General features: G+C 39.8%; 1 protein-coding gene across 6 annotated transcripts in view; it reads left to right on the plus strand.

Annotated features, from left to right (window-relative positions):
- Window positions 1–26033, plus strand: part of TAOK1 (TAO kinase 1) — a 176922-nt gene that overhangs the window by 109881 nt on the left and 41008 nt on the right. For 5 of the 6 annotated variants that reach the window (XM_051824587.2, XM_051824588.2, XM_070061154.1 and 2 more), the window contains 7 exons: window positions 2219–2312; window positions 4307–4388; window positions 10487–10654; window positions 13690–13893; window positions 16488–16622; window positions 24429–24665; window positions 25803–25931. In XM_051824587.2, the coding sequence (XP_051680547.1) occupies window positions 2219–2312; window positions 4307–4388; window positions 10487–10654; window positions 13690–13893; window positions 16488–16622; window positions 24429–24665; window positions 25803–25931 (1049 nt within the window). The remainder of the gene's footprint in view (window positions 1–2218; window positions 2313–4306; window positions 4389–10486; window positions 10655–13689; window positions 13894–16487; window positions 16623–24428; window positions 24666–25802; window positions 25932–26033) is intronic. The other variant, XM_070061155.1, reaches the window with a different exon arrangement.

Raw genomic sequence — 26033 nt, forward strand, 5'->3', positions numbered from 1 at the left:
ATAAAGCTTTTAAAAAAAATCCACACACAAATTACCACTTACCATGTCTATCTCTTCCCCCTTTCAAATAAATAAATATTTTATAGAGGAAAGAAAAAGAGATAGAGATTTCCTTTATCAGGAATGAGAGGTAATAGTCAATATAGGTTTTACAGATATTAAGAAAATAATTTGGGAAATAAAATTTTTAAAAAGAAAAGAATAAAAAGAATAAAGAAGATAATAGAGAAATAACATTTGTCTGTCAGTTTCACAACTCAGATAAAATGGACAAGTTCCTAGAAGGATGCAAATGATCAAAGCTTTTGCTATACTATTGAGATGTTGGAATGAAGAATGGGGCTTGGAATTTATGTAATAGACATCTATCAGTATTAAATTAGTATAGTATCTTTCCTTAGGAAAGTGTTCTTGGTTATAGAAAATATGCACTCAAATATTTAGGGATAGTAGGCCATCAGTTCAAAAATTTATTTTCAGTTGATTCACTTGAGAAAGTTCTTGAGCTCTACTTAAAGGTCTTTTGATTTCTGTTTTTTTTTTTTTTTTAATTGTTGTTAAGATTGGTTCAAAATGAGAAATACTTTAAAAACAACTTATTTGCCTGGTGTGATTTTGTCCTGTGTGGCTGTTCTTTGCAACAGCAATGTTTATCTCTATCTACTACTCCCCATGAAAGATTCGATGGATAAGGACATAAATCCCCTGAGCTCCAGAACTATTTTTGGTTGTAAACTAGAGGTTGACAAAGATTATCACTTTAAAGTGGACAGTGATGAAAATGAGCACCAGTTATCTTTAAGAATGGTTGGAGTAGGCACTGGTTCAAAGGATGAATTGCTCATTGTTGAAGCTGAGGCAGTGAATTATGAATGAAGGCAGTTCAGTTAAATTAACACTGGCAACTTTGACAACAACAATTTCCCTTGGGGTTTAGAAATAATACCACCTGTGATTTTAAGTTTAAAATACGGTTCTAGGCCTATGTATATTGGTGTACAGCATTTAGTAGCTGTGGAGTAAGGTGCAGAATCAAAAGATGAAGAGAAAGAGAATGAAATTATTAATTATATCTGGAAAGCCATCTTCTGGAGGTGGCAGCAGAGTACCACAGAAAAGTGTAAAGCTTGCTACTGTGAAGGTGATGAGGAAGAGGAAATTGAAGAAAAAATCCAGTGAAGAAATCTATACAAGATACCCCAGCCAAGAATACAGAAAAATGAAGCCAGAATAGTAAATACTCAAAACAAAAAAATCAAATTAAGATCAAAAAGTCAAGAGTCCTTCAAAAAATAGGAAAAAACTTCTAAAAATGAGCTAGTTCTGTAGAGGACATTAAAATGAAAATATAAGCAAATATAGAAAAAGGTAGTTATCTCCCAAAGTAGGAGCCAAATTCACCAGTTTCTTTGTGTGTGTGAAGAATTGCTTCCTGATGACTGAACAGGCTATTCAAGATCATTGGCAGTGGAGGAAATCTTTTTAAGAACGTAGTTTAAGGGGCTGGTACTGTGCTGTAGAGGGTTGTACTGCCACCTGCAGTGTCAGCATCCCAAATATGGTAGTCCTGGCTGCTCCACTTCCAATCCAGTTTCCTGTTGATGGCCTCAGAAAGCGTAGAGGATAATCCAAGTGCTTGGGGCCCTGCACCCATGTGGAAGACCAAGAAGAGACTCCTGGCTCTTGGCTCCGTTGGCCTCACTCAGCCCTAGCCATTGCAGCCATCTGGGGAGTGAACCAGCAGATGGAAGATGGAAGTTATCTCTCTCTGTAACTCTGCCTTTCAAATAAGTAAATAAATAACTCTTAAAAAGAGAGAGAAAGAATAGTTTAAACAGTTTGTTGAAATTTTCCATCTTATTTCATTCTGTAACAGCTGATATCTGGTTGTCCTTTTTATAATGCAGGGTAAGAACTTTACCTGCCATGATTGATAAATGTTGTCCAGGTTCCATTGCCAAGAATGTGTTGTCCAAAATGCCGGTTTAAGTTGTAAAGATGGAACTCTGCCCTTTGTTGGTTTTGAACATTTATGGAATGTAATTATAAGACACATTACTAGTGGTAGTCAGACATAAAAATTGTGGGTAGACAAAAATACACATTGGAAATAAACTCCGTATTTTAATAAAGTGGAAAAAATCATAGAAGTAGCATAGTTAAGTGCCTTTCCATAACAAGCACACGTTTTAATAGGAAAGTTTTATTTCTTTTACAGCGGAAAGAAAGCCTCCTTTATTTAATATGAATGCAATGAGTGCCTTATATCACATAGCCCAAAATGAATCCCCTACACTACAATCTAATGAATGGTGAGTATTGCTGAGAGATATATTGCTCAGTATTATATACATGAAATACTTTTTATAATCTGGTATCAAAATCATTTAATTTAAATTATGTAAAATGTATTAGCTGAAAACACATTAAAACAGGTTTATTTTCTCTTGTCAAGTCTGTATTTCATACTATATAGGAGTATATCATTCAGTTCAGAAAAAAATGGTAAATGATGTCATGGATGCAAAAAGTAGATTTTTACAAAAATTACCTTTCCTTTGAATTTTATGAGCATGTGTAACCCTAATAATAATAACAGCATTTATAAGTTTTTAAATTTATCTTATTTATTTAAAAGACAAATCTAGCGTCCACTGGTTCATTACCCAAATGCCTACAACAGCCAAGGCTGGGCCAGGATGAATCTAGGAGCTAGGAACTCCATGTAGGTCTCCCATATGGGTGGCAAGAACCCAACTATTTGAGCCATTACCTGCTACCTCTTAGGGTATACTTTACCAGAAAGCTAGAATTGGGAGCAGAGCCAGGAATTGAACCTAGGCACTCTGATTTGGGATGTGAGTATCCCAAGTAGTGTAATTGCTATGCCATGAATAATATTTTCTAATCATTAATATTTTATAACTAAAATATATATGTTGTCACAAAATATAGTGATCATTCCTTGGGAATGGTTTATAGTTTATATGTATAAAACATGAGTAAAATGATTTGACTTTATCATCATTGCCAGGTAATTAAAAACTTTTTGGGTATTGGTGCTATGGCATAATAGGCTAAGCCTCTGCCTGTGACACCAGCATCCCATATGAGTGCCAGTTTATGGCCCGGCTGCTCCTCTTCTGATCCAACTCTGCCTATGGCCTGGGAAAGCAGTAGAGGATGGCCCGAGTGCTTGGGCCCCTGTACCCACATGGGAGACCGAAGAAGCTCCTGGCTCCTGGCTCCTGGCTCCTGGCTTCAGATCAGCCCAGCTCTGCTGTTGCAGTCATCTGAAGAGTGAACCAGTGGATAGGCCTTTCTCTCTGTCTCTCCCTCTCTCTGTCTGTAACTCTACTTCTCAAATAAATAAATAAAGTCTTTTTAAAAAAGAGAATTTTGGGATCATTTTAATTCTGATTATAAGAGTTATTATCCTTATTGCTCTGATATCTCTTCTGTTCATTCATGCAAACTAATTTATGGAGAACAGACTGACAGTTTTAGGAAGTTAGGATTCTTATTATTAGGTAAAAAATTTTATTATAAAATTAATTCCTCAGATGTACCTAGCATTTGAAAATTTCTAGGGGAATATCTAGCATATTTATTAAATACTTTAAAATTTAAAAATATGAAGAGGCTTCCAGAAGTTCGGAGAGAACTGAAAAGATAATGCAAATTTTTAAAAAAGATTTATTTATTTATTTGAAAGGCAAAGATAAAGGGAGAAAATGGGGGGGGGGGGCAGATATGGATCTTCCATCTTATTTACTGGCCAAATGGCTGTAACAGCTGGAGCTGGGCCACTTGGAAGCCAGAAGGATATAATCTGTTTTATTCCAAGATGATGTCTTAGATACTGTGTCCTCTGGAGGGGAGGAATTTTTTATTGTGCCCTCATGACCTAAACACCTCCCAGTACTGGTTGGGTTGGGGACTAAGTTTCACCAAGGATTCCAGACGACAAAAATCACTCAACTGTAACTTGGTACATCTAGATAATAAATGTGTTGAAATAAATGTGGAGTGAACTAGCAAATGAATGAGGCTCTGTGTCTAGTTCTCTTTACCTCTCAAAAAAAAAAAAAAGAGTTGTAACATTTAAATATGTGGGAGTGTGAGTTTTAACTAATCTGTTGAAGCTTATTTTTAGAAAATGATAAACGTTCACTTACTGCTTTAGATGGCTTTTTATAGACTTCCATAAAAATCTTTGATCTTCGCTCCTAGTACTCCCTTGATTTGTGGATGTATTTTTAAAGGAAATAGCAATATGTTCACTTGATACTTTCCTTTACAATAGGTCTGATTATTTTCGCAACTTTGTAGATTCTTGCCTCCAGAAAATCCCTCAAGATCGTCCTACATCAGAGGAACTTTTAAAGGTCAGTTCTATTTTTCTTTGAAAAGTGATTAACTGCTTCTACCATATCTAGGTAGAATATGTGGTTAAATATTTAAAGTAGTACTAAACAGCGAAATATTTATATGTGCATGCAAGAATATATTCATGAGTTACCAATTTTTAATTCAAATGGAACAATATCTTTCATAGTTGGTAAAACAGATTAGCATTGAATTTAATTTTTGTTTATTTAGAAAATATTTATTTATTTATTTATTTATAAGATTCTTTTTTATTTGAAAGGCATAGTTACAGAAAGGCAGAGGTAGAGAGAGAGAAAGAAGTCTTCTATCCATTGGTTCATTCCCCAAATGGCTGCAACAGCTGGGCTGATCTGAAGACAATAACCAGGAGCTTCTTTCGGATCTCCCATGTGTGTATAGGGGCCCAAGACTGGGCCACCTTCCAATGCTTTCCCAGGCCATAGCAGAGAGCTGGATCGGAAGTGGAGCAGCTGGGACTGCAGCTGGTGCCCATGTGAGATGCCAGCACTGCAGGCGGCAGCTTTACTTGTGCCAAGTGCAGGCTGAAAAAAATATTTACTTTCTTTCTCATTTGAAAGGCAGAGTGGGCCGGCGCCGCAGCTCACTAGGCTAATCCTCCGCCTTGCGGCGCCAGCACACCGGGTTCTAGTCCCGGTCGGGGCTCCGGATTCTGTCCCAGTTGCCCCTCTTCCAGGCCAGCTCTCTGCTGTGGCCAAGGCCAGGGAGTACAGTGGAGGATGGCCCAAGTGCTTGGGCCCTGCACCCCATGGGAGACCAGGATAAGTACCTGGCTCCTGCCATCGGATCAGCATGGTGCTCCGGCCGCAGCGTGCCGGTCGCGGTGGCCATTGGAGGGTGAACCAACGGCAAAGGAAGACCTTTCTCTCTGTCTCTCTCTCTCTCTCTCTCTCTCACTGTCCACTCTGCCTGTCAAAAAAAAAAAAAAAAAAAAAAAAGGCAGAGTGACAGGGAGAGACTGGGGTTGGGGGAGGAGAAAGAGATCTTCTATCTGCTGATGTTCGTTCCTCAAATGGCTGCAACAGCCAGGTCTGGATTAGACCAATGCCAGGAGTTAGGAACTCCAACCAGGTTTCCCACATGGGTGGCAGGGGCTCAAGCACTTGGGCCATCTTCCTGTGCTTTCCTGGGTGCATAAGCAGGAAGCTGGATTGAAACTAGACTAGCTAGGGCACATACTGGCACTATGACATGGGTTGCTGGTGTCACAGGCAGTGACTTAACCCTCTGTACATTACAACACTGGTCCCTGGATTTAATTTCATATCTGCCACACTTTATTGATCTGTCCAATATTAATATAATATGAAACCAATATAAATTATGTGATATATTTACATAAATATGTAAAAGAAAAGAAAGTATTGAAAGTGGATGTAATACTTTTGTTTCCTTTTTTGTAAATATGCTTTTCCAACTTAGCTTAGAAAATATTTTTAAAATTCTGTAAATTCTATTCAATTTTCAGCAGGCTTGGTTGTCTAATTTAAATACATAATTTCCACAAAAATTATTTCATTTGAATGTTGAACTTCTTAAGAATAGTAGTGTTGTGTTTATTGTAGTTCTTTTTTTTTTTTTTTTTTTTCTTTTTGACAGAGTTATAGACATTGAGAGAGAGAGATAGAGAGAAAGGTCTTCCTTCCGTTGGTTTGCCCCCCAAATGGCTGCTACAGCCGGCGCGCTGCGCCAATCCGAAGCCAGGAGCCAGGTACTTCCTCCTGGTCTCCCATGGGGGTGCAGGGCCCAAGCACTTGGGCCATCCTCCACTGCCTTCCTGTGCCACAGCAGAGAGCTGGACTGGAAGAGGAGCAACCGGGACAGAATCTGGCGCCCGAACCGGGACTAGAACCCAGGATGCCAGTGCCGCAGGCTGAGGATTGGCCTAGTGAGCCATGGAGCCGGCCAATTATAGTTCTTATAACATCTAGATTAGATGTTAATTAGTTGGATTTTATTCTTTTTGTTACTCTAGGGAATCTCTTTGATTTTTTTCATTGTAAGATTTAAGTAGACTATTTCTATACTAATATTTTAGAACTTTTAAAAAGTTTAACTTACCTTTATTTACACACATTAATTAAATCATGGCTAGAAAAATCTGATGGAAGCATTCATTTATGTGTTATTATTGAATATATATATATTTGGTAATACCACTTAGAAGCACAGTAAGTAAAAGAATAACATAAAAGTTAGTTATGCTTGGGGAATTCTAGGCAGAAAACTCAGTCTCAAAAATGAGGGCCTGAGTAAATATACACTCACAGTAGCAACAGAAGTTTTAATATAGCTAAAGATTATGTTAGTAAATAATAAATGAGACCTATATGTAAAAAACTATCAAACTTAGAAATATAAGAAAACTAAATATTTTTTAAATTAAGGCAAAATGACTATACACTTATACACTAAGACAAAAGGCAAAATGTGACTGGCTTTTTACATTTGCCCATTACAGACAAAAAACTTAAAACTCTTAAAGTAATAATCTAGCCCAACAAGGTCAGTTATTTGGTGATTAGATCCTGAGTCTTTATATAGTAACCATTTGCCTAAACTACAGTGTATATTTTTTGCAGTCTTGTTTGAAATGTTAGGAAGTATCTTATCAAGAACTCATTTTGCCTAATTACATTTCTATCACAGTCCATCATAATGAAAAAAATTAATATTAAACAATTTTAATATATGAAGTTCCTTATCAGAATTAAATATTGGAGATATCCATCCAGAATTATGTTGACAGCTAAATAATTTTGGCACAGGCATTTAGTGAAATATCGTAGAGGTATTATGTTGATGAGTTTGAAATAGCAACACTGATTACAGTGGAAATAGATTAAAATATTGTATAGTGACAACTCTTTCTTTAAAAAAATTGTTTTTAATTTATTTGAAAGGCAGAGTTACAGAGAAAGAGAGAGAGATATCCTCCATCTGCTGGTTCACTCCCCAAATTGCTGCGATGGCCAGGGCTGGGCCATGCTGAAGCCAGGAACCTGGAACTTCATCTTGGTCTCTCATGTAGATGTAGGGGCCCAAGGACTTGGGTCATCTTTTGCTACTTCCCCAGGCTCGTTAGCAGGAATCTGTATTAGAAGTGTAGCAGCCAGGACTCAAAAGCAGTGGACATATAGGATACTGGCTTAACTCAGCCCCTATTGAAAACTTTCTGCATAGAGAAGAAATAAATTTGAACTAACAGAAGTTAAGAATTCAAGGATATTTCATGAAACTTAAGTGAGGGCAGATGTCTTTCTGTAATTTCTAGGGTAATTCAATGTAACAATGATAACTCTAAAGGTCTGGCATTGTGGTACATACAGTGAGTTAAGCCGTCACTTGCAAGCCAGCATCCCTTATTGGAGTACTTATTCAAGTCTTGGTTGTTCTGCTTCTAACCTAGTTCTCTGCAAATACACCTGGGAAAGAAGTGGATGATGGCCCAATGTGGCACAGCCAGTTAAACCTATTTCCTACAATATCCCATGGGAGCACCAGCTTGAATTCTAGCTCCTCCACTTCCAATCCTTGCTTCGGCATGGCCTAGCTCTGGCTGTTTTGGCCATTTGGGGAGTGAGCCAGCTGATAGAAGATCTCTCTTCTTCTGTCTTTCCTCTCTCTCTCTGTGTGTGACTCTGCCTTTCAAATAAATAAATCTTTAAAAAAAAAAAAAGATTTTATGAAATTTGTGGAAGAAAGGGTTTTGTGCAGCAATTAAAGACCATGCTTACAATGTTCACATCACATATTGGTGTGCTTCAGTTCATGTGCAGCTTTGCCCCTGATTCTAGCTTCCTGCTAATGCACACCCTGGAAGGCAGCAAGTGATGGCTCAAGTTTGGATCCCTACCACCCATGTGGGAAACTTGGATTAAGTTCTGAGCTCCTGGCTTCAGCCTGGCCTGGCTCTGGCTGTTGCATGCATTTGGGGAGTGAACAAGCAGATGGAAGATCTCAATCTGCACCCACGTGGGAGACCTGGAAGAAGCTCCTGCCTGCTGGCTTCAGATCAGCCCAGCTCTGGCTGCTGTGGCCATCTGGGGAGTGAACCAATAGATGGAAGACCTTTCTTTTCTGTTTCTCCCTCTCTGTCTGTAACTCTACATCTCAAGTAAATAAATAAAAAATCTAAAAAAAATTTAATGACGATCAGAAATACAATTAATATAATACATTTATACAATTATATAGTAAATATCAGAAGTATAATATAGTTAGGCTGGCGCCGGGCTCACTGAGCTAATCCTCTGCCTGCAGCACTGGCATCCCGGGTTCTAGTCCCTGTTGGGGTGCCGGTTCTGTCTCGGTTGCTCCTCTTCCAGTCCAGCTCTCTGCTGTGGCCCGGGAAGGCAGTGGAGGATGGCCCAAGTGCTTGGGCCCTGCACCCACATGGGAGACCAGGAGGAAGCACCTGGCTCCTGGCTTCAGATCGGTGCAGTGCGCTGACCGTAGCAGCCATTTAGGGGGTGAACCAACGGAAGGAAGACCTTTCTCTCTGTCTCTCTCTCTCACTGTCTAACTCTGCCTGTCAAAAAAAAAAAAAAAAAAAGTATAATATACTTAGATAGCTGTATGTTATAGGCATTATTCATTATAGGATTGTAACTCTAGGTTCTGACCAAGGATACATTTGTAGTAATTAAGAAAAAAAGTTCCATGGGGCTGATGTTATGGCATAGCAGGTTAAAGCTACCACCTGCAATTCTGGCTTCACATAGGAGTGCATATTTGAGTCTTGACTGCTCTACTTCTTTTTTTTTTTTTTCTTAAGGATTTATTTATTCAGGGGCTAACATGTGGTGCAGCAGTTTAACACCCTGGCTAGAAACACCAGCATTCCATATGGGTGCCGGTTTGAGACCTGGCTGCTCTGCTTTTGATCCAACTCTCTGCTATGGCCTGGGAAAGCAGTGGAGGATGGCCCAAGTCCTTGAGCCCCTGCACCCATGTGGGAGACCCAGTAGAAGTTCCTGGATCTTGGTTTCGGATTGGCGCAGCTTCGGTCGTTGCGGCCAATTGAGGAGTGAACCATTGGATAGAAGACCTCTCTCTCTCTCTGCCTCTCCCCTCTGTGTAACTTTGACTTTCAAATAAGTAAATAAATCTTTAAAAAAAAAAAAAACCTATTGGAAACAGAAAAGCCAAAGAGAACATATCTTCATTAAAAAAATTTATTTATTTATTTGAATGTCAGAGTTACACAGAGAGAGGAGGAGAGACAGAGAGAGGTCTTCTATCTGCTGGTTCACTCCCCAATTTGTCACAACGGCCAGAGCTGTGCCGATCCGAAACTAGGAGCCAGGAGCTTCTTCTGGGTCTCCCACATGGGTGCAGGGGCCCAAGGACTTGAACCATCTTCTTTTGCTTTCTCAGGCCATAGCCGAAAGCGGGATCAGAAATGGAGCAGCTGGGTCTCGAACCAGCGCCCTTATGGGATGCTGGCACTACAGGTGGCGTTTTAACCCACTATGCCACAGTGCCAGCTCCAACCGCTCTACTTCTGATCCAGCTTCCTACAGATGTGCCTGGAAGAGCAGCAGGAGATGGCCCAAGTACTTAGGCCCCTCCCACCCATGTGAGGAGACCTGTAAGGAGTTCCAGGCTCCTGGATTTGTCCTCTCACAGCTCCTGCCATTGTTGCCATTTAGGGAGTGAACCAGCAAGTAGAAGATCTCTCTCTGTTTATCTCAAACTGTGCCTTTTGAATAAATGCAAAGTAAATCTTTTCAAAAAGCAAAAAAGAAAAGCAGAGTGAGAGAGAGACACTCAAATGGCCACAATAGTCAGGGTTGTGCTGGGCGGAAGCCTGGAGCCCAGAGCTTCATCTGTTTCTTACATGTGGTTGTAGGGACCAAAGCACTTGGGCCATCTTCCACTGCTTTTCCAGGCACGTTAACAAGGAGCTGGATTGGAAGAGGAGCATCTGGATCTCTAACCAGCACCAATATGGGATGTTGCAGGTGGTGACCTAACCTGCTGTGCCGACCTTCTAACTTTGCCTTTCAAATAAATCAGTCTTTAAAAACGAAAAAGAAGTTCCAACCTGACCTTTACCTTTTGCCCTCTTCAGCACATGTTTGTTCTTCGGGAGCGCCCTGAAACAGTGTTAATAGATCTCATTCAAAGGACAAAGGATGCAGTAAGAGAACTGGACAATCTTCAGTATCGAAAGATGAAGAAACTCCTTTTCCAGGAGGCACATAATGGACCAGCAGTAGAAGCACAGGAAGAAGAAGAGGTAGTACCTTAAAAAAGACTAAAATATTGAATTCTTTTTATTGTTCTTTCCTTAAGTAACTTGCCCTTCCATGAATTTGCCTTTTGCATCATCAGTGTGTGTATTTTCTCTCTCTCTTTTTTTTTTTTTTTTTGACAGGCAGAGTAGACAGAGAGAGAGAGAAAGAAAGTTCTTCCTTCCGTTGGTTCACCCCACAAATGGCCGCTATGGCCAGCGCTGTGCCGATCCAAAGCCAGGAGCCAGGTGCTTCTTCCTGGTCTCCCATGTGGGTGCAGGGCCCAAGCACTTGGGCCGTCCTCCACTGTACTCCCTGGCCACAGCAGAGAGTTGGACTAGAAGAGGAGCAACCAGGTCAGAATCCAGCACCCCAACCAGGACTAGAACCCAGGGTGCTGGCGCCACAGGCGGAGGATTAGCCTAGTGAGCTGCGGGGCTGGCCCCAAGTGTATTTTCTTAATACTGGTCCTACAAGATCCCTGTCTTTATGTTAGATCACAAGCTCTAAAACCTAACCCCTTTTTGATGCATACTCTCATAGTAAGTGTACTGAGAAGGCTTTTTTTTTTTTAAAGAAACATATTCAGCTATTTAATCTGATCCTTATCAAATTTATTGGCCACAGAGCCCTTTTTGATTAAATTATCTAGTTCCTTACAACATGTTTTTCGAAGTTCTTGAAATTACTGACTCTGAAAGGTGACTTTACTCAAAGAGAAGTTGTTAGAAACTTACACATACTCTAATGTGTCATCAAGACTACTTGATTCCTTTTAGTTCTACATAATTTAATTCCATCTATACTATTATAAAATGTTCATTTTACAGATGAAGGAAGCAGCCTTCAGAGTGTTTAATTAGTTGTCAGCAGACACACATGAATTCAAATTTATCTTTCTGGTTCTGCAGGCTAACTTTTATGTTGCCTTTTAAGTAGAGTAGAAATACAGATTTATAAAAAAATTATAGAATTTCCTCACAAGGAAATATGCAAATAAAGTTTACTAAATGGGAAATTATCTTTTATTTTCCTAATAGTTTGTTTTCTTTGTGCCATCAGAGTTCTACATCTTTGAGTTTTTTGGTTGCTTTCTAGTAAGACATCACTTTGTATTCTGAAACAGTACACAATAGTTACTTTACTTTTCAATAGCATTAAATAATTAATGAAGTATAAAATATAAAACTGTTAACAGTTTTTATTTTTAGTAATTGACAAAAAATTAGAATTTTTCATGTCTGAAATAAGTGATAAAGTTATAGTATTAAAATTCTCTGTGATTGAATTTTTAACAATTTATTTATTTATTTGAAAGAATTACACAGAGGCCAGTGCCGTGGCTCACTAGGCTAATCCTCTGCCTGTGGCGCCGGTACTCCAGGTTTTAGTCCCGTTTGGGGCACCGGTTCTGTCTCGGTTGCTCCTCTTCCAGTCCAGCTCTCTGCTGTGGCCTGGGAAGGCAATGGTGGATGGCCCAAGTGCTTGGGCCCTGCACCCACATGGGAGACCAGGAGGAAGTACCTGGCTCCTGGCTTCGGATGGGTGCGGCGCACCGGCTACAGTGGCCATTGGAGGGTGAACCAATGGCAAAGGAAGACCTTTCTCTCTCTCTCTCTCTCTCTCTAACTCTGCCTGTCAAAAAATAAATAAATAAATACATATTTTTTAAAAAAATTAAAAAAAAAAAAAGTTACACAGAGAGAGAAGGAGAGGCAGAGAGAGAGGTCTTCCCTCCACTGATTCACTCCCCAGTTGGCCACAACATCCAGAGCTGTGCTGATCAGGAACCAGGAGCTTCGTCTAGGTCTCCCACATGGGTGCAGGGGCCTAAGCCCAAGGACTTGGGCCATCTTCTACTGTTTTCTCAGGCCATAGCAGAAAGCTGGATCAGAAGTGGAGCAGCCAGGACTCAAACCAGCGCGCATATGGAATGCCAGCACTGCAGGTGGTGGCTTTACCCACTATGCCACCATTCTGGCCCCTGTGATTAAATTTTTAACAAGTCTCTGTTAGGCTATGGGTATAAGAAAAATAAAAAGTCTCTTTAAAGTCCCTTTATACATATACCACATGTCTGTATTTATTATAAATTCTGTGTATATTACTGATTTCTGGTATGGTAAGAGTATTAGAATATTGGTGCCCAGAAATCATGGCTACTTGGTTACTTCAGGAAATTGTTACTTTAAAAAAAAATATTAATTTATTTGAAAGTCAGAGTTACAGAGAAAGGAGGAGAGATTTCTGTCTACTGTTTCACTCCTCACATGGCTTCACCTGCTGGGGTTGGACCAGGCTGAAACCAGGAGCTTGGAACTCCTTCCATTTCTTCTGCATCAGTGGCTGGGACCCAGGTACTTGGGTTGTCTTTCACTGCTTTCCCAGGCACATCAGCAGGGAGCTGAATCAGAAGCCGAATAGCTGGGACTTGAACCAGCACTGATATGAGATGCAGATATCCCAGGTGACAGCTTAGCCCCTGTGCTACAACACTGGCTCCTGGTAACTTGTTCTTGTGATTGTGTTTGAATATTACATAGATATGTAATATGTAATTCTTAGTTTATGATAGATATGAATTAAAATTAAATTATTTGGTGGTAGAAAGGTAATCTAAAGACTATTTTCAGAAAAAAAGGAAGAATCTACTAAAGAAAGGCTTTGTAAAAATGTAATAGCATTTATAGCTTTTTTTCTAAAGGAGGAATTTGTGTTAACTGAGAATCATTAAGCCATAGCAGAATCTATATAGCCAATGGGATGTGTTGTGGATACTATACTTTGGAAATCATCCAAAACTGATCAACTGACTTTAAACAGTTGGATGAACTTATTTGTTATTTACTTGTTGATCGTTTTTATTTGTTATCAATCAACTAACAGTTGCTAAACTTCCTGATCTTGAGAAAAATATTTCTCACAACAGATCTCAAATTTTCTTTTAATGATTGTGTGCCATGTAGTGTGCTAGTTGTTTATACAAACAAGAATGCAGAAGAGATACAGATGATTGAACCCTATTCTCTTTTTCTGTTAGGAACAAGATCATGGTGTTGGCCGGACAGGAACAGTGAATAGTGTTGGAAGTAATCAGTCTATTCCTAGTATGTCCATCAGTGCCAGCAGCCAAAGCAGTAGTGTTAACAGTCTTCCAGATGCCTCAGATGACAAGAGTGAGCTAGACATGATGGAAGGAGACCACACAGTGATGTCTAACAGTTCTGTCATCCATTTAAAACCTGTGAGTATTTTGATTTTGGTGAAAAGATTTCAATTTTGATTAACAAATTTTTTGTCTGGTTATTCTAAGAGAAAGAGGTTGTCTTTTTACTTTGAAGTTTCAGAATTTTGGAACTTATTTTATCATTAAAGATTTCTTTATCTGAAAGAGTTACAGAGCAAGAAAGAGAGACAGACACAGACAGACAGAAATAGTCCACCATTGGTTCACTACCCAGATAGTTGCAAAGGCCTGGACTAGGCCAGGCTTAAACGAGAATCCAGGAGCTTCATCCGGGTTTCCTATGTGGGTGGCAGGGGCCCAAAACATTTGGATTATCTTCCTCTGCTTTTCCCAGGCCATTAGCAGGGAGCTGAATCAGAAGTGGAACATCCAAGATTCAAACTGGTGCCCATATTTTATACCATTGTTCTAGGCTGTGACTTTACCCCCTGCCTCACAATGCTAGCCTCAAGAAGTTTGGAGCATTTTGAAAAAATTATCTACATTTGGAAAACTAAGATTTTGAGGATACAAAAAGAATGTGGAGCTGTCTTAAAATCTTAGAAGATGAAATACAGCAATATTGTGTTGTATAATATTTGAATGTGGAAAATAAGATATTAAAAATAAGATTGTTAACATGTGAAATTCATAGTAATGGTATCTTTTGAGGAGTGGGAAAAAGAGTTGAGATGGTTGATGATGAAAAGTGACTTTTGCATTATCCATAATATTTACATTTTTAATATAAAATAAAGTGTAACTGGAAAATGACAAATTGTGGTCTTAGGAAATGTAAGTGCTTGCTATATTTGCAGTTTTGAGTGAGAAATTTTAAGTTTTCTCAAAAATACTAGAAAGTTGGGTAACTCTTAGATTCCTTTTTGAACTTCACAGCTTTCAGTATTATCTAAAAAGTTTTTAGACACAGTAGCTAAAAGTGGAAATAATGCAGATGTCATATACATATAAATAAGCAAATTTTGACATATGTGTCCGATGGATTATTACTCAGCTATAAAAAAGAATGAAGTTCTGTTACTTGTTGTGATATGGATGAATCTCAGAAATATGCTAAGTAGTATAAACCAGACACAAAAGGACATAGTATATAATAAACATTTAACTTGTCTGGAATAGACAAATTCATAGAAATAGAAAGCAATTTACTGATTACCAGCGGTTGTGTGAAGACTGAGATAGAGAATTATTGCTAATGGATAAAGTTTTTATTTGGGGTAATGACAGGCTTTAGAAATAGAGCTCATGGTTGTGTAGCACTGAGAATCTAATTACCACCACTTAAAATGGCAGATCTCTTGTTTTACTACGCGCGCGCACACACACACACACACACAGACATACATACATACATATACATATGTGCTCAAAAGCTATTAGGAATGATTTGGTTAAGTGATACTATTATTTAGGGCAAAGCCATGTTTAGTTTGTATATTCTTAGCCAATAGAATCAATCATAAAACAAAGTTGTTTCCACAATTAGTTCATTGCTGCTTAGCTGACTTCATCTTCATGTAAGGACCTGAGGTACACAAAGACATTAGCCCTTAAATTTTTTAAGTGTTTAATTATTTGAGAGGCAGAGAGACAGAGCTCCCATCCGTTGATTCACTACCTGAATGCCATCCACTGACAGGGATGGGCCAGCCAGGAGCCAGGGAACTCAGGTCTTTTACGTGTGGCAGGGAATCAATGACCTGAGCCATTACCAGTTGTCTTCCAGGGTGTACTTGGAATCAGGAGCTAAGATTTGAATCTAGGTACTCAGATATATATGCCAGTGTCCCAACCAGCAACTTAGCCACTAGACCCAATGCTCACCCTTGCTTTGAAAAATTTTTTTTACATTTATTTTTTTATTGCTTATCTTGAACAGACAACAAAAGTATTATAAAGAAAAATTGCTTGTGAAATCCAAGTGCCTTTGAGTAGTTTATCAATATTAGTTAGAATTTTGGCAACATGTTTTATTATCTTTGTTTTAAAGTTATATTAAAGCATTTCAGTTTTGCATGTAAAGAATAGGATATTAATCTAGCCTTGTATATTTTCAAATCCTCAATTTTTGTACTGTTTCATTCACTATGGAAATTTTTAAAAAATTTATTGTATTTATTTGAAAGACAGCAGAGTTAGAGAGATACATCTTTGATCTGCTGGTTCACTCCCCAAATGGCCACAATGGTTGAGGCTGGGCCAAGCCAAAGCCAGGAGCCAGGAGTTTCATCCAGGTCTCTCATTTGGGTGTAGATGCCCAAGCACTTGGGCCATCCTCTGCTGCTTTCCCAGGCACATTAGCAGGGAGCTGGATTGGAAGTGGAGCAACTGGGACTCAAACCAGGGCCCATATGGGATACTGGTGCTGCGAGTGATGACTTAACCTACTAAGGCGCAGTACCAGTCACAGAAATAATTTTTCGTAATTCTAATTATGTTGAAAGTAAAAGACAGCATTCCCATGTTTTATTTTTGCTTTTTAAAATTATGTCTTTGAGATTTATTGATCAAGTTGTTTTTTGATTCTAATTTCTATGAAGATTCAAACTGTGTTTTTCACCTTACATAATGTTGTCTCTTTCTTTGTACAGGAGGAGGAAAATTACAGAGAAGAAGGAGATCCTAGAACAAGAGTATCAGATCCACAATCTCCACCCCAAGTATCTCGTCACAAATCACACTATCGTAATAGAGAACACTTTGCTACCATACGGACGGCATCACTGGTATGTACTATTTCTCTCTTGGACTATATATATATAGTTACATACCCAAATAGAACTATAACTCTTTTAAATTGGGGACTTTTGTAAAACATTCATTTAACATTTAAGAGAGAAATGTGTGCAGAGCACTCTGAGACATGTTAAACTAATACCTAATAGATTGATATATGTTAAATGCTTGAGAGAGAGACAGAGTGCTAAATAGAAATTCAGATAATTTTTGATTTGGAAAGTAAAGGAAATACTTATGAAACAAATAGTTTAAGTGTTTGCAATTAGTATATTTTAGCCATAGGGAGAGGGAAATATGTGTGAGGTTAACCAGACAGAAGAGACTGTTTGAAAATGGCAGGCATTTGATATATTCTAAATGTCATTCTGATTTCTCAAATAAGAGTATTGTTTGCCCATTACAAACTTATTATAGTGGAATACTCAAAACCTTGATCTGTCAAGATGGTAAGTAGAATAAACGCATGTTAAAGGATACTAGGGGTAGAAAGCAGGTATGTTAAGGTTATCATACAAAAAGTAGGCTATTAGAAAATGTAACAGAAAGCATAATAAATGAAAGTTTTCTGATTTATCAATTCCCTAATGAGCAGATTTTTATAAATCCCATGCTGTGGCCCGTGAATTTGTATGATACATGGACTGAGGAATATAGTCCCCCACATTAGTCAGGTTATCTCTATTGTTCTTCAACATGTAAATAATGTTTTAAACAGAACAAATGACAAAGATTGCTTAATTTTGTCCTTGTCTCTATTTTGATAAATACCTACTGTGGGACCAGCTCTAGGGAAAAACTCTTGGTGACTTAGCATATATTAAATGTTTCCCAAGCAAATTTTGGCTTCTTCAAATTAAGAACACATATAAGTTATTGATATGATAAATCAAAAATGAGGACAAGATTTATATCCTTAAGCCACCTAATTCCATTAATTTTGAGTAAAAGATAGAGTATAGATTGTTATACAAATAAGTATAGCTGTATTTTTTTTTTTTTAGGATATCCAGGGCTTTATTTTATAATGCAGAGGCCATACCATGGCCCCAACCCCACTTTTTAAATGTTTATCACTCTAGGAAACCCAGAAATCCCCTTCATGACCTTTTGAAGATCATTGAACTGGAAAATTATACCCTTATTTCTCTTAAACAGATCAATATATAGTTGTATTATTGAATACATATTATGTACCATAATTCATTTTATGTTTTTCTGCCTTGGAATTACATCATACAATTTAATGAACATATCTTTAGTATTCAAATAGAAGAGTGTTTGTTTGTTTGTTTGTTTGTTTTTGGCAGGCAGAGTTAGAGAGAGAGAGAGACAGAGAGAAAGGTCTTCCTTCCGTTGGTTCACCCCACAAATGGTTGCTATGGCTGGCGCGCTGCATTGATCCGAAGCCAGGAACCATGTGCTTCCTCCTGGTCTCCCATGCGGGTGCAGGGTCCAAGCACTTGGGCCATCCTCCACTGCCTTCTCGGGCCACAGCAGAGAGCTGGACTGGAAGAGGGGCAACCGGGCAGAATCCGGCGCCCCAACCAGGACTAGAACCCGGAGTGCCGGCGCCACAGGCAGAGGATTAGCCTCGTGAGCCGCGGCGCCGGCAAGAGTTTTTTATTTAAAAACTTCATTTATTTATTTGAAAGTCAGAGTTACAAAGAGAGAGAGAGAGTCTTCCATCCGCTGATTCACTCCCCAGATGGCCACAGCAGCTGGAGCTGCACCGATCCAAAGCCAGGAGCTAGGAGCTTCTTCCATGTCTTCGATGCAGGTGCAGGGGCCCAAGGACTTGGGCCATCTTTTACTGCTTTCCCAGGCCATAGCAGAGAGCTGGATCAGAAGTGGAACAGCCAGGTCTGAACCGGCATCCATATGGGATGCTGGCACTGCAGGCCAGGGCGTTAACCCGCTGCGTCATAGTGCCGGCCCCAGATAGAAGAGTTTTTAAAATTCTACACAGTTGCATTAACCATCACCTAAAAAAAAGTTACATCAAATTTCTGTCATCTGGGGCCAGTTTTGTGGTGTAGTAGGTGGGCCAGCATCCCATAATTGCATTAGTTTGAATCCTCCTCTGCTTCTGATCTAGCTCCCTGCTAATTTGCTTTGGGAAGCTAGTGGAGGATGGCCCAGATTCTTGAGCCCTTGTACCCATGTGGGAGACCCAGAAGAAGCTCCTGGCTTTCTCTTTCTCTCTCTCTCTCTGTAACCTCTGCCTTTCAAATACATAGATCTTTAAAAAAAAAAAAAAAAAACTATCATCCCAGGAAGTTCTCTCTCTCTTTTATAATATTTAGTTTTATTTATTTGAAAGGCAGATTTATAGGGGCATGGAAGGGTAGACAGAGAGAGAGGTCTTCCATTCGCTGGTTCACTCTCCAAATAGGCACAGTGACCAGGTTTCTTCTGGGTCACCCACATGGGTGCAGAGGTCTAAGCACTTGGGCTGTCCTCTGCTGCTTTCCCCAGGCACATTAGCAGGGAGCTAGATTGGAAGTAGGGCAACCAAGACTTGAACCTGCACCCATATGGGATGCCAGCATTGCAGGCAATGGCTTTAACCTGGTACACCACCATGCCAGCCCTCTAAAAGGTTCTCTTTTATAGTCCTGTTTAGTCAGTTCTTCACTTCTGCGACTATCATTTTGTGTTTCTTCACTCTTGTTTGTTTTAAATATTCTTGGATTTTGTATCGGTGGAATCAAACAGAATATGCTTTTGGGTATCTGCCTTATTTAGCTCAGATTAATGTTTCTGACATCTGTTTTGTATGTTATTCAAAGTTCAGTCTTATTTATACTATAAACAGTTTCTCATTTTTTGATTATAATAGAATTTATATATATTTTTTTCTATTGATGAACATTTAATTTGTTTTCCATCTGGGGAGAGACAGAGAGATCCTCCAGCTGTCAATCTATGTCCCAAAAGGCCACAATGGCCGCAGCTGGGACAGACTCTAGCAGGGAGCCAAGAACTCCATCCAGGTCTCACGTATGAGTGGCAAGAACCTAAGTACTTGGGCCATCATCTACTGCTTCCCTTGTGCATTAGCAGGAAGCTGGATTGGAAGTGTAGAATAACTGGAACTTGAATCAGGCACTCACAGGTGTCCCAAGCAGTGGGTTAACCCATTGCAACACTACACCCACTCCTGTTGTTTTGCAAAGATTTATTATTTATTTGGAAGACAGAGAGAAGTCTTTTACCCACTAATTCACTCCCCAAATTTTCACAACTTCCAGGGCTGAGCCAGGCCAGAGACTGGAACCTGGAACAACATCTGGGTCTCCAAATGAGTCGGCAGGAACCTAAGTATTTCAGCCATAGCCAGCAGCCTTCCTGCTTCATCACCAGGAAGCTGGAATCAGAAGTGGAACTGGGACTCAAATATGGCTTGCAGGCATCCCAAGTGACATCTTAGCTAAATGCCTACCCCAGTGCTATATTCTTTACCAACTTTTTGTGTGAACATGGTATTTTAATTTCCTTTAGTAAATTCCTAAGGATAGAATTACTGGATAATAGGATATATGTATGTTTAGCTTTATCAGAACGTGTCAGTTATCAAAAACTAGTTGTACTGTTTCACATACCCATTACCAAAGCATAAGAGTTACAGTTGGTCAACATCCTCTCCCAACATTTGATGTTATCAGTCTCATATTTTAGCCATTCTAGTGGGTGTGAAATAGAATGTCATTGTGATTTTAATTGGCAGTTCTTTATAACTAAAGATGTCATTTTTTATTCTACTTATTATCAGTTCATACTTTAAGTTTTTTTATTTATTTGAAAGACACACATACACACACAGGATAGGGAGGGAGGCAGGAGGGGAGATCTTCCATCTAGTTCACTCTCAAAATGCCCACAACAGCTGGGGCTGGATCAGGCCAAAGCCAGAAGCCTGGAACTCAGTCTGTGTCTCCCACATTGCTAATAAAGATCCAATTACTTGGCCGGCGCCGCGGCTCACTAGGCTAATCCTCCGCCTAGCGGCGCCGGCACACCGGGTTCTAGTCCCGGTCGGGGCGCCGGATTCTGTCCCGGTTGCCCCTCTTCCAGGCCAGCCCTCTGCTGTGGCCCGGGAGTGCAGTGGAGGATGGCCCAGGTGCTTGGGCCCTGCACCCCATGGGAGACCAGGAAAAGCACCTGGCTCCTGGCTCCTGCCATCGGATCAGTGCGGTGCGCCGGCCGCAGCGCGCCGGCCGCGGCGGCCATTGGAGGGTGAACCAACGGCAAAGGAAGACCTTTCTCTCTGTCTCTCTCTCTCACTGTCCACTCTGCCTGTCAAAAAATAAATTAAAAAAAAAAAAAAAAAAAAAAAAAAAAAAAAAGATCCAATTACTTGAACCATCACCTGCTATCCCCCAAGGTGTGCATTGACAGGACGCTTGATTGGAAGCACAGCAGGGCTTCAAACCCAAGCACTGTGATGTGGGACACAGATGTCCTAAGCAGAGTCTTAAATGGTTTGCCACATCGCCTGCCCCTCATATATCTTTTTTAATGAAACATATTTGTAAGTCTTTTGTTGGACCGTTTATCTGGTTTTGTTTGTTTTTTCTATTTGGGAGACAAAGCAAGCAAGATAGAAAACTCCCACTGGTTCACTACCCAGATGTCAGTAATGGCCAGGGCAAGGGTGTAGAGAACAAATTTAGGTGCTAATGGCTCAGTCTAGGTCTCCCATGCAGTGGTAGGATCCCAACTCCTTGAGCCATCACTGCTGCATCCCAGCATCTGCATTACCAAGAAAGTGAAATTAGGAAGCAGAGAACCAGGCTCTCATATTTGAAACTCAGTGTGGGACTGATGTCTCCTCACCAGCAGCTTGGTCTCTAGACCAAATGCTTGCCCATTCATCTTTTTTTGATGCACAGAAACTTTTTTTTTTTTTTTTAAGATTTATTTTATTTAAGAGGTACAGTTAAAGAGAGAGAGGAGAAACGGAATCTTCCATCTGCTGGGTCACTCCCTAGATGGCCTCAATGACCAGGGCTGGACCAGATTAAAGCCAGGAGCTTCTTCCAGGTCTCCCACTTGGGCCATCCTCTGCTGCTTTGCCAGGTACATTAGCAGAGAACTGGATAGGAAGTGGAGCAGCCAGAACTCAAACTGGCATCCATATAGGTTGCCAGTGGCACACGCAGTAGGTAAACCTGCTATAGCACAATGCCTGCCCCAGGAGCTTTTTTAATATGGTCTGGATACAAATACTGCATCCCATATACATCTTAAAAATATTTTTTCTCCGTCTGTAATTTACCTGTTCCTTCTCTACTGTTTTGAATGATAAATTAAACATTTACATTAAGTTTGAGGGGCCAGTGCTGTGGCATAGAAGGTTAGGCCTCCTCCTGCATTGTTGGCATCCCATATGGGTGTATTTAACTGCAATAAAAAAGATTGTGAAAAGTAATCCATTTTAAACAACCCAATTTAAAATTAGGCAAAGGACTTGAACAGACATTTCTCTAAAGAAGATATACAATGGGCCAGCATTGTGACATAGTGGGTTAAGCTGCCACCTGCCACACTGGCATCCCATATGGGTACCCTTTCGGGTTCCAGCTACTCCACTTCCAATCTAGCTCCCTCCTAATGTGCCTGGGAAGGCAACAGAAGGTAGCGTAAGCCCTTGGATCCCTGTACCCACATGGGAGACCCAGAACAGGCTCCTGGCTTCAGCCTGCCCCAGCCCTGACCATTGTGGCCATCTAGGGAATGAACCAGCAGAAGGAAGACCTCTCTCTCTCTCTGCCTTGCCTTCTCTCAAATAAATGAAATAATTCTTAAGAAAAAAAAAAAAAGATACACAAATGGAAAAGGAACACATGAAAATATCAGTAGTTATTAGAAAAATGCAACTTAAAACCATAATGAGGCACCACTGCACACCCACTAGAATGCCTGTACTTAAAAGAAAACAAGATGAGAGGTATTGTAGCGCATATGTAATTCTTAAACATTGCTAGTCAAATGGGTTAGCCACTGCTGAAAAGTTAATGATTTCTCAGAAAGTTAAACATAGTTTCTGTATGACTCAACAATTTTACTCCTAGATATATACCCAAAAGAATTTAAAACATTATCAAAAGGATGAAAGACAGCAAGTGTTGGCAAGAGTGTAGAGAAAAGGGAACTCTTGTATATTGTTGTATAGCCTTTATGGAAAACAGTAAGGAGATTCCTCAAAAAACTAAAAATCGAATTACCATATGATCCTTTAATCCTGCTCCTGGGTATATATCCAAGAAACTGAAAGCAATATGTAGAAGGGATATCTATGTTCCCTTGTTTATTGTAGCATTATTCACGATAGCCAAGATAGGGAAATCAGCCTAAATGGCCATCACCAGATGAATAAATAAAGAAAATGTGGTATGTATATATACATACATAAAGTAGAATATTGTTCTACCTTAAAACAGGGGGGGGGGGGTGGAGATGAGGCTGGAGTTATGTAATGCCAGCATCCCTGTCAGTGCACCAGTTCAAGTCCTGCTTCTGACCCAGCTCGCTGCTAGTGCTCCTGGGAAAGCAGCAGAAGATGGCCCAAGTACTTGGGGCCCTACCGTCCTAGTGGGAGACCCAGATAGCATTCCTAGCTCCTTGCTTCAGCCTAGCCCAGCATCAGCTGTTGCCGCCATTTGGGGATTGAATCAGCTGATAGAAGATTTCTCTCTCTCTCTCTCTCTCTCTCTCTCTCTCTCTGTTTCTTCCTCTCTGTTACTCTGCCTTTCAAATAAGTAAATCTTAAAAGAAAAAAATGTGGGTGGGGGAATCTTGTCATTTGCAACCTCACAGATGAATCTAGAGGAAACTATGCTAAGTGAAATAAGCTAGGCACATAAAGACACATCTAAAAATCTAAGAAAACTAACTCCTGGTTAGAGAGAATAGAATGATCATTACCAGAGGCATTGTATATTTTAATAATAGAATTTTAATAGTAATATTCTAAATTAAAAAAAAAAAATTTGAAAAGGGCAGATGTTTGGCCTGTGGTTAAGACACTTGTATTCCCTATTGGAGTGCCTGGGTTCAAAGCCTGCATCTAGTTCCTGAATCAAGCTTTCTGTCAATGTAGGCCCTAGAAGCAGTGATGATGGCTCAGGTAATTCCTGCCACTCATGTGGGATACCTGAATTGAATTCCTGGCTCCTGGCTTCGCCTCCAGCCACGGACCACTGGGGGCATTTGGGAAGTGAACTACTAGATATGACCATTCTAGTCTCTTTGTCTCTGTCCTTCTGCCTCTCAAACAATTAAAAGCTCAAATTCAGACAACTGCACATATGCTCATGTTCATAGCAACACTTTTCACAGTAGTCAAAAGGTATAAACAACACAAATTCCTATCAGTGGATTAAAAAATTAAACACACAATGGAATAATTCAACTATAAAAAGGAATGCTACAAAGGCCAGCACTGTGGTACAGTAGGTTAATCCTTCGCCTGCGGTGCTGGCATCCCATATGCACACGAGTTTAGTCCCGGCTGCTCCTCTTCCGATCCAGCTCTCTCCTGTGGTCTGGTAAAGCAGTAGAAGATGGCCCAAGTTGTGGTTGTTCTAGGTCCTTTACGTTCTCATATACAATTTTATAACCAGCTTATCTATTCTATTTCTTTTTAAAGTCTCCTGGAAATTTAATTGGACACTGCTAACATTGGGTTCTCTTACCTTAACTACCTACTTAATTAATAGTGGTATGGTCTAAAATGCCTTTGAAAAAAAATGTTTTGCCTTATTATTTTCTCTCCATTATTTTATGTCTAGGTTACAAGGCAGATGCAAGAACATGAGCAGGACTCTGAGCTTAGAGAACAGATGTCTGGCTACAAGCGAATGAGGCGTCAACATCAAAAGCAACTGATGACTCTAGAAAATAAGCTAAAGGCTGAGATGGATGAACACCGCCTCAGATTAGACAAAGACCTTGAAACTCAGCGAAATAATTTTGCTGCAGAAATGGAGAAACTTATCAAGAAGCACCAGGCTGCCATGGAAAAAGAGGTAGTTGATTCACTATTATTAATTTGCTTGTTTTAGCTTATGTCTTTCTCAAAATTAACCAACATGACGTTTTGGTATTAGGGTATCTGTTTCAAGGAACCATGTCAATTGAGGAAAGGGAGAAGCATTTATGTAACTTGCATAAAACTTTCTATTGATTGATGACAGATCAGTCACAAAAAAAGATGGTCCCCTAATTGTATATGTGCATTTTGAGTATGGAAAGTTAATTTGTTTTAATATCAAGTACTAATAATCATGGAGTCATATCCTTATGCTTGATAGTTTTATAGTGTCATGGGGGTAAGTCATTCATTTATTCTAGGATTTTGGCTCCCTGATTATCTGATAAAACCATTAGTAGATGATTTGGTCTCAAAAGGTCATTCATAATTCTGTCTTCTGTTTGGAATCCATCCTTATATTTTTAGTAGCATTTTCATATCAGAATATTTGAAGATTAAAACATACAGAGAATATTAGAAATTATGAATTAAAATTCCAGTTAATCCCAGGGCCCTCCTTGTGGTAAACCTCTACCTGCAACACCAGCATCCCATATGGGTGCCAGTTCATGTCCTGAATGCTCCACTTCTAATCCAGGTCCCTGGTGATGGCCTGGGAAAAGAAGCAGAAAATGGCTCAGGTGTTTGGGCTCATGCCATCCACATGGGAGACCAGATGAAGTTCTTGGTTCCTGGCTTCAGCCTGGCCAAGCATTGGCTCTTGCAGCCATCTGAGGAGTGAACCAGTGGGTGAAAGATTCTCTCTTTTTAACTTTAGAAGTAAATGAATGAATCCTTTTTTTTTTTAAAGTAGCAACAATGTTCTCAATTATTTTAAAAAAATAAAAGATTTATCCTATTTGGTTAAGCTACCACAATGGCCAGGCTGGACTAGGCTAAAGCCAGGAGCCTGGAACTCCATCTGGGTCTTCCACGTGGGTGGCAAGGTTCCAAATGCTGGGGCCAACCACTGCTTTCCCAGGCGCATTAGCAGGGAGCTGGATCAGAAGTGAAGCAGCTGGGACTTGGACTGGCAACCATATGGGATGCTGGTGTCTCAGGCTGCAACTTAACCTGCTACTTTCAGTTTTTATCTACTTAACTAATTTGATTCATTTTTAATTTCATATAGGCTAAAGTGATGGCCAATGAAGAGAAGAAATTTCAGCAACATATTCAAGCCCAACAGAAGAAGGAACTGAATAGCTTTTTGGAGTCCCAGAAAAGAGAATATAAACTTCGAAAAGAGCAACTTAAGGAGGTACTTACTTTATAAAAATTTACTAACCAGTTACCTGCTTATTAGTTATAACTAATGGTTCTCAACTCTAAGTATTTTCTTTGGCTGTGGATGTTAAATAAA

Source organism: Oryctolagus cuniculus, chromosome 17 (genome assembly GCF_964237555.1).
Source record: "Oryctolagus cuniculus chromosome 17, mOryCun1.1, whole genome shotgun sequence".
Lineage (NCBI taxonomy): Eukaryota > Metazoa > Chordata > Mammalia > Lagomorpha > Leporidae > Oryctolagus > Oryctolagus cuniculus.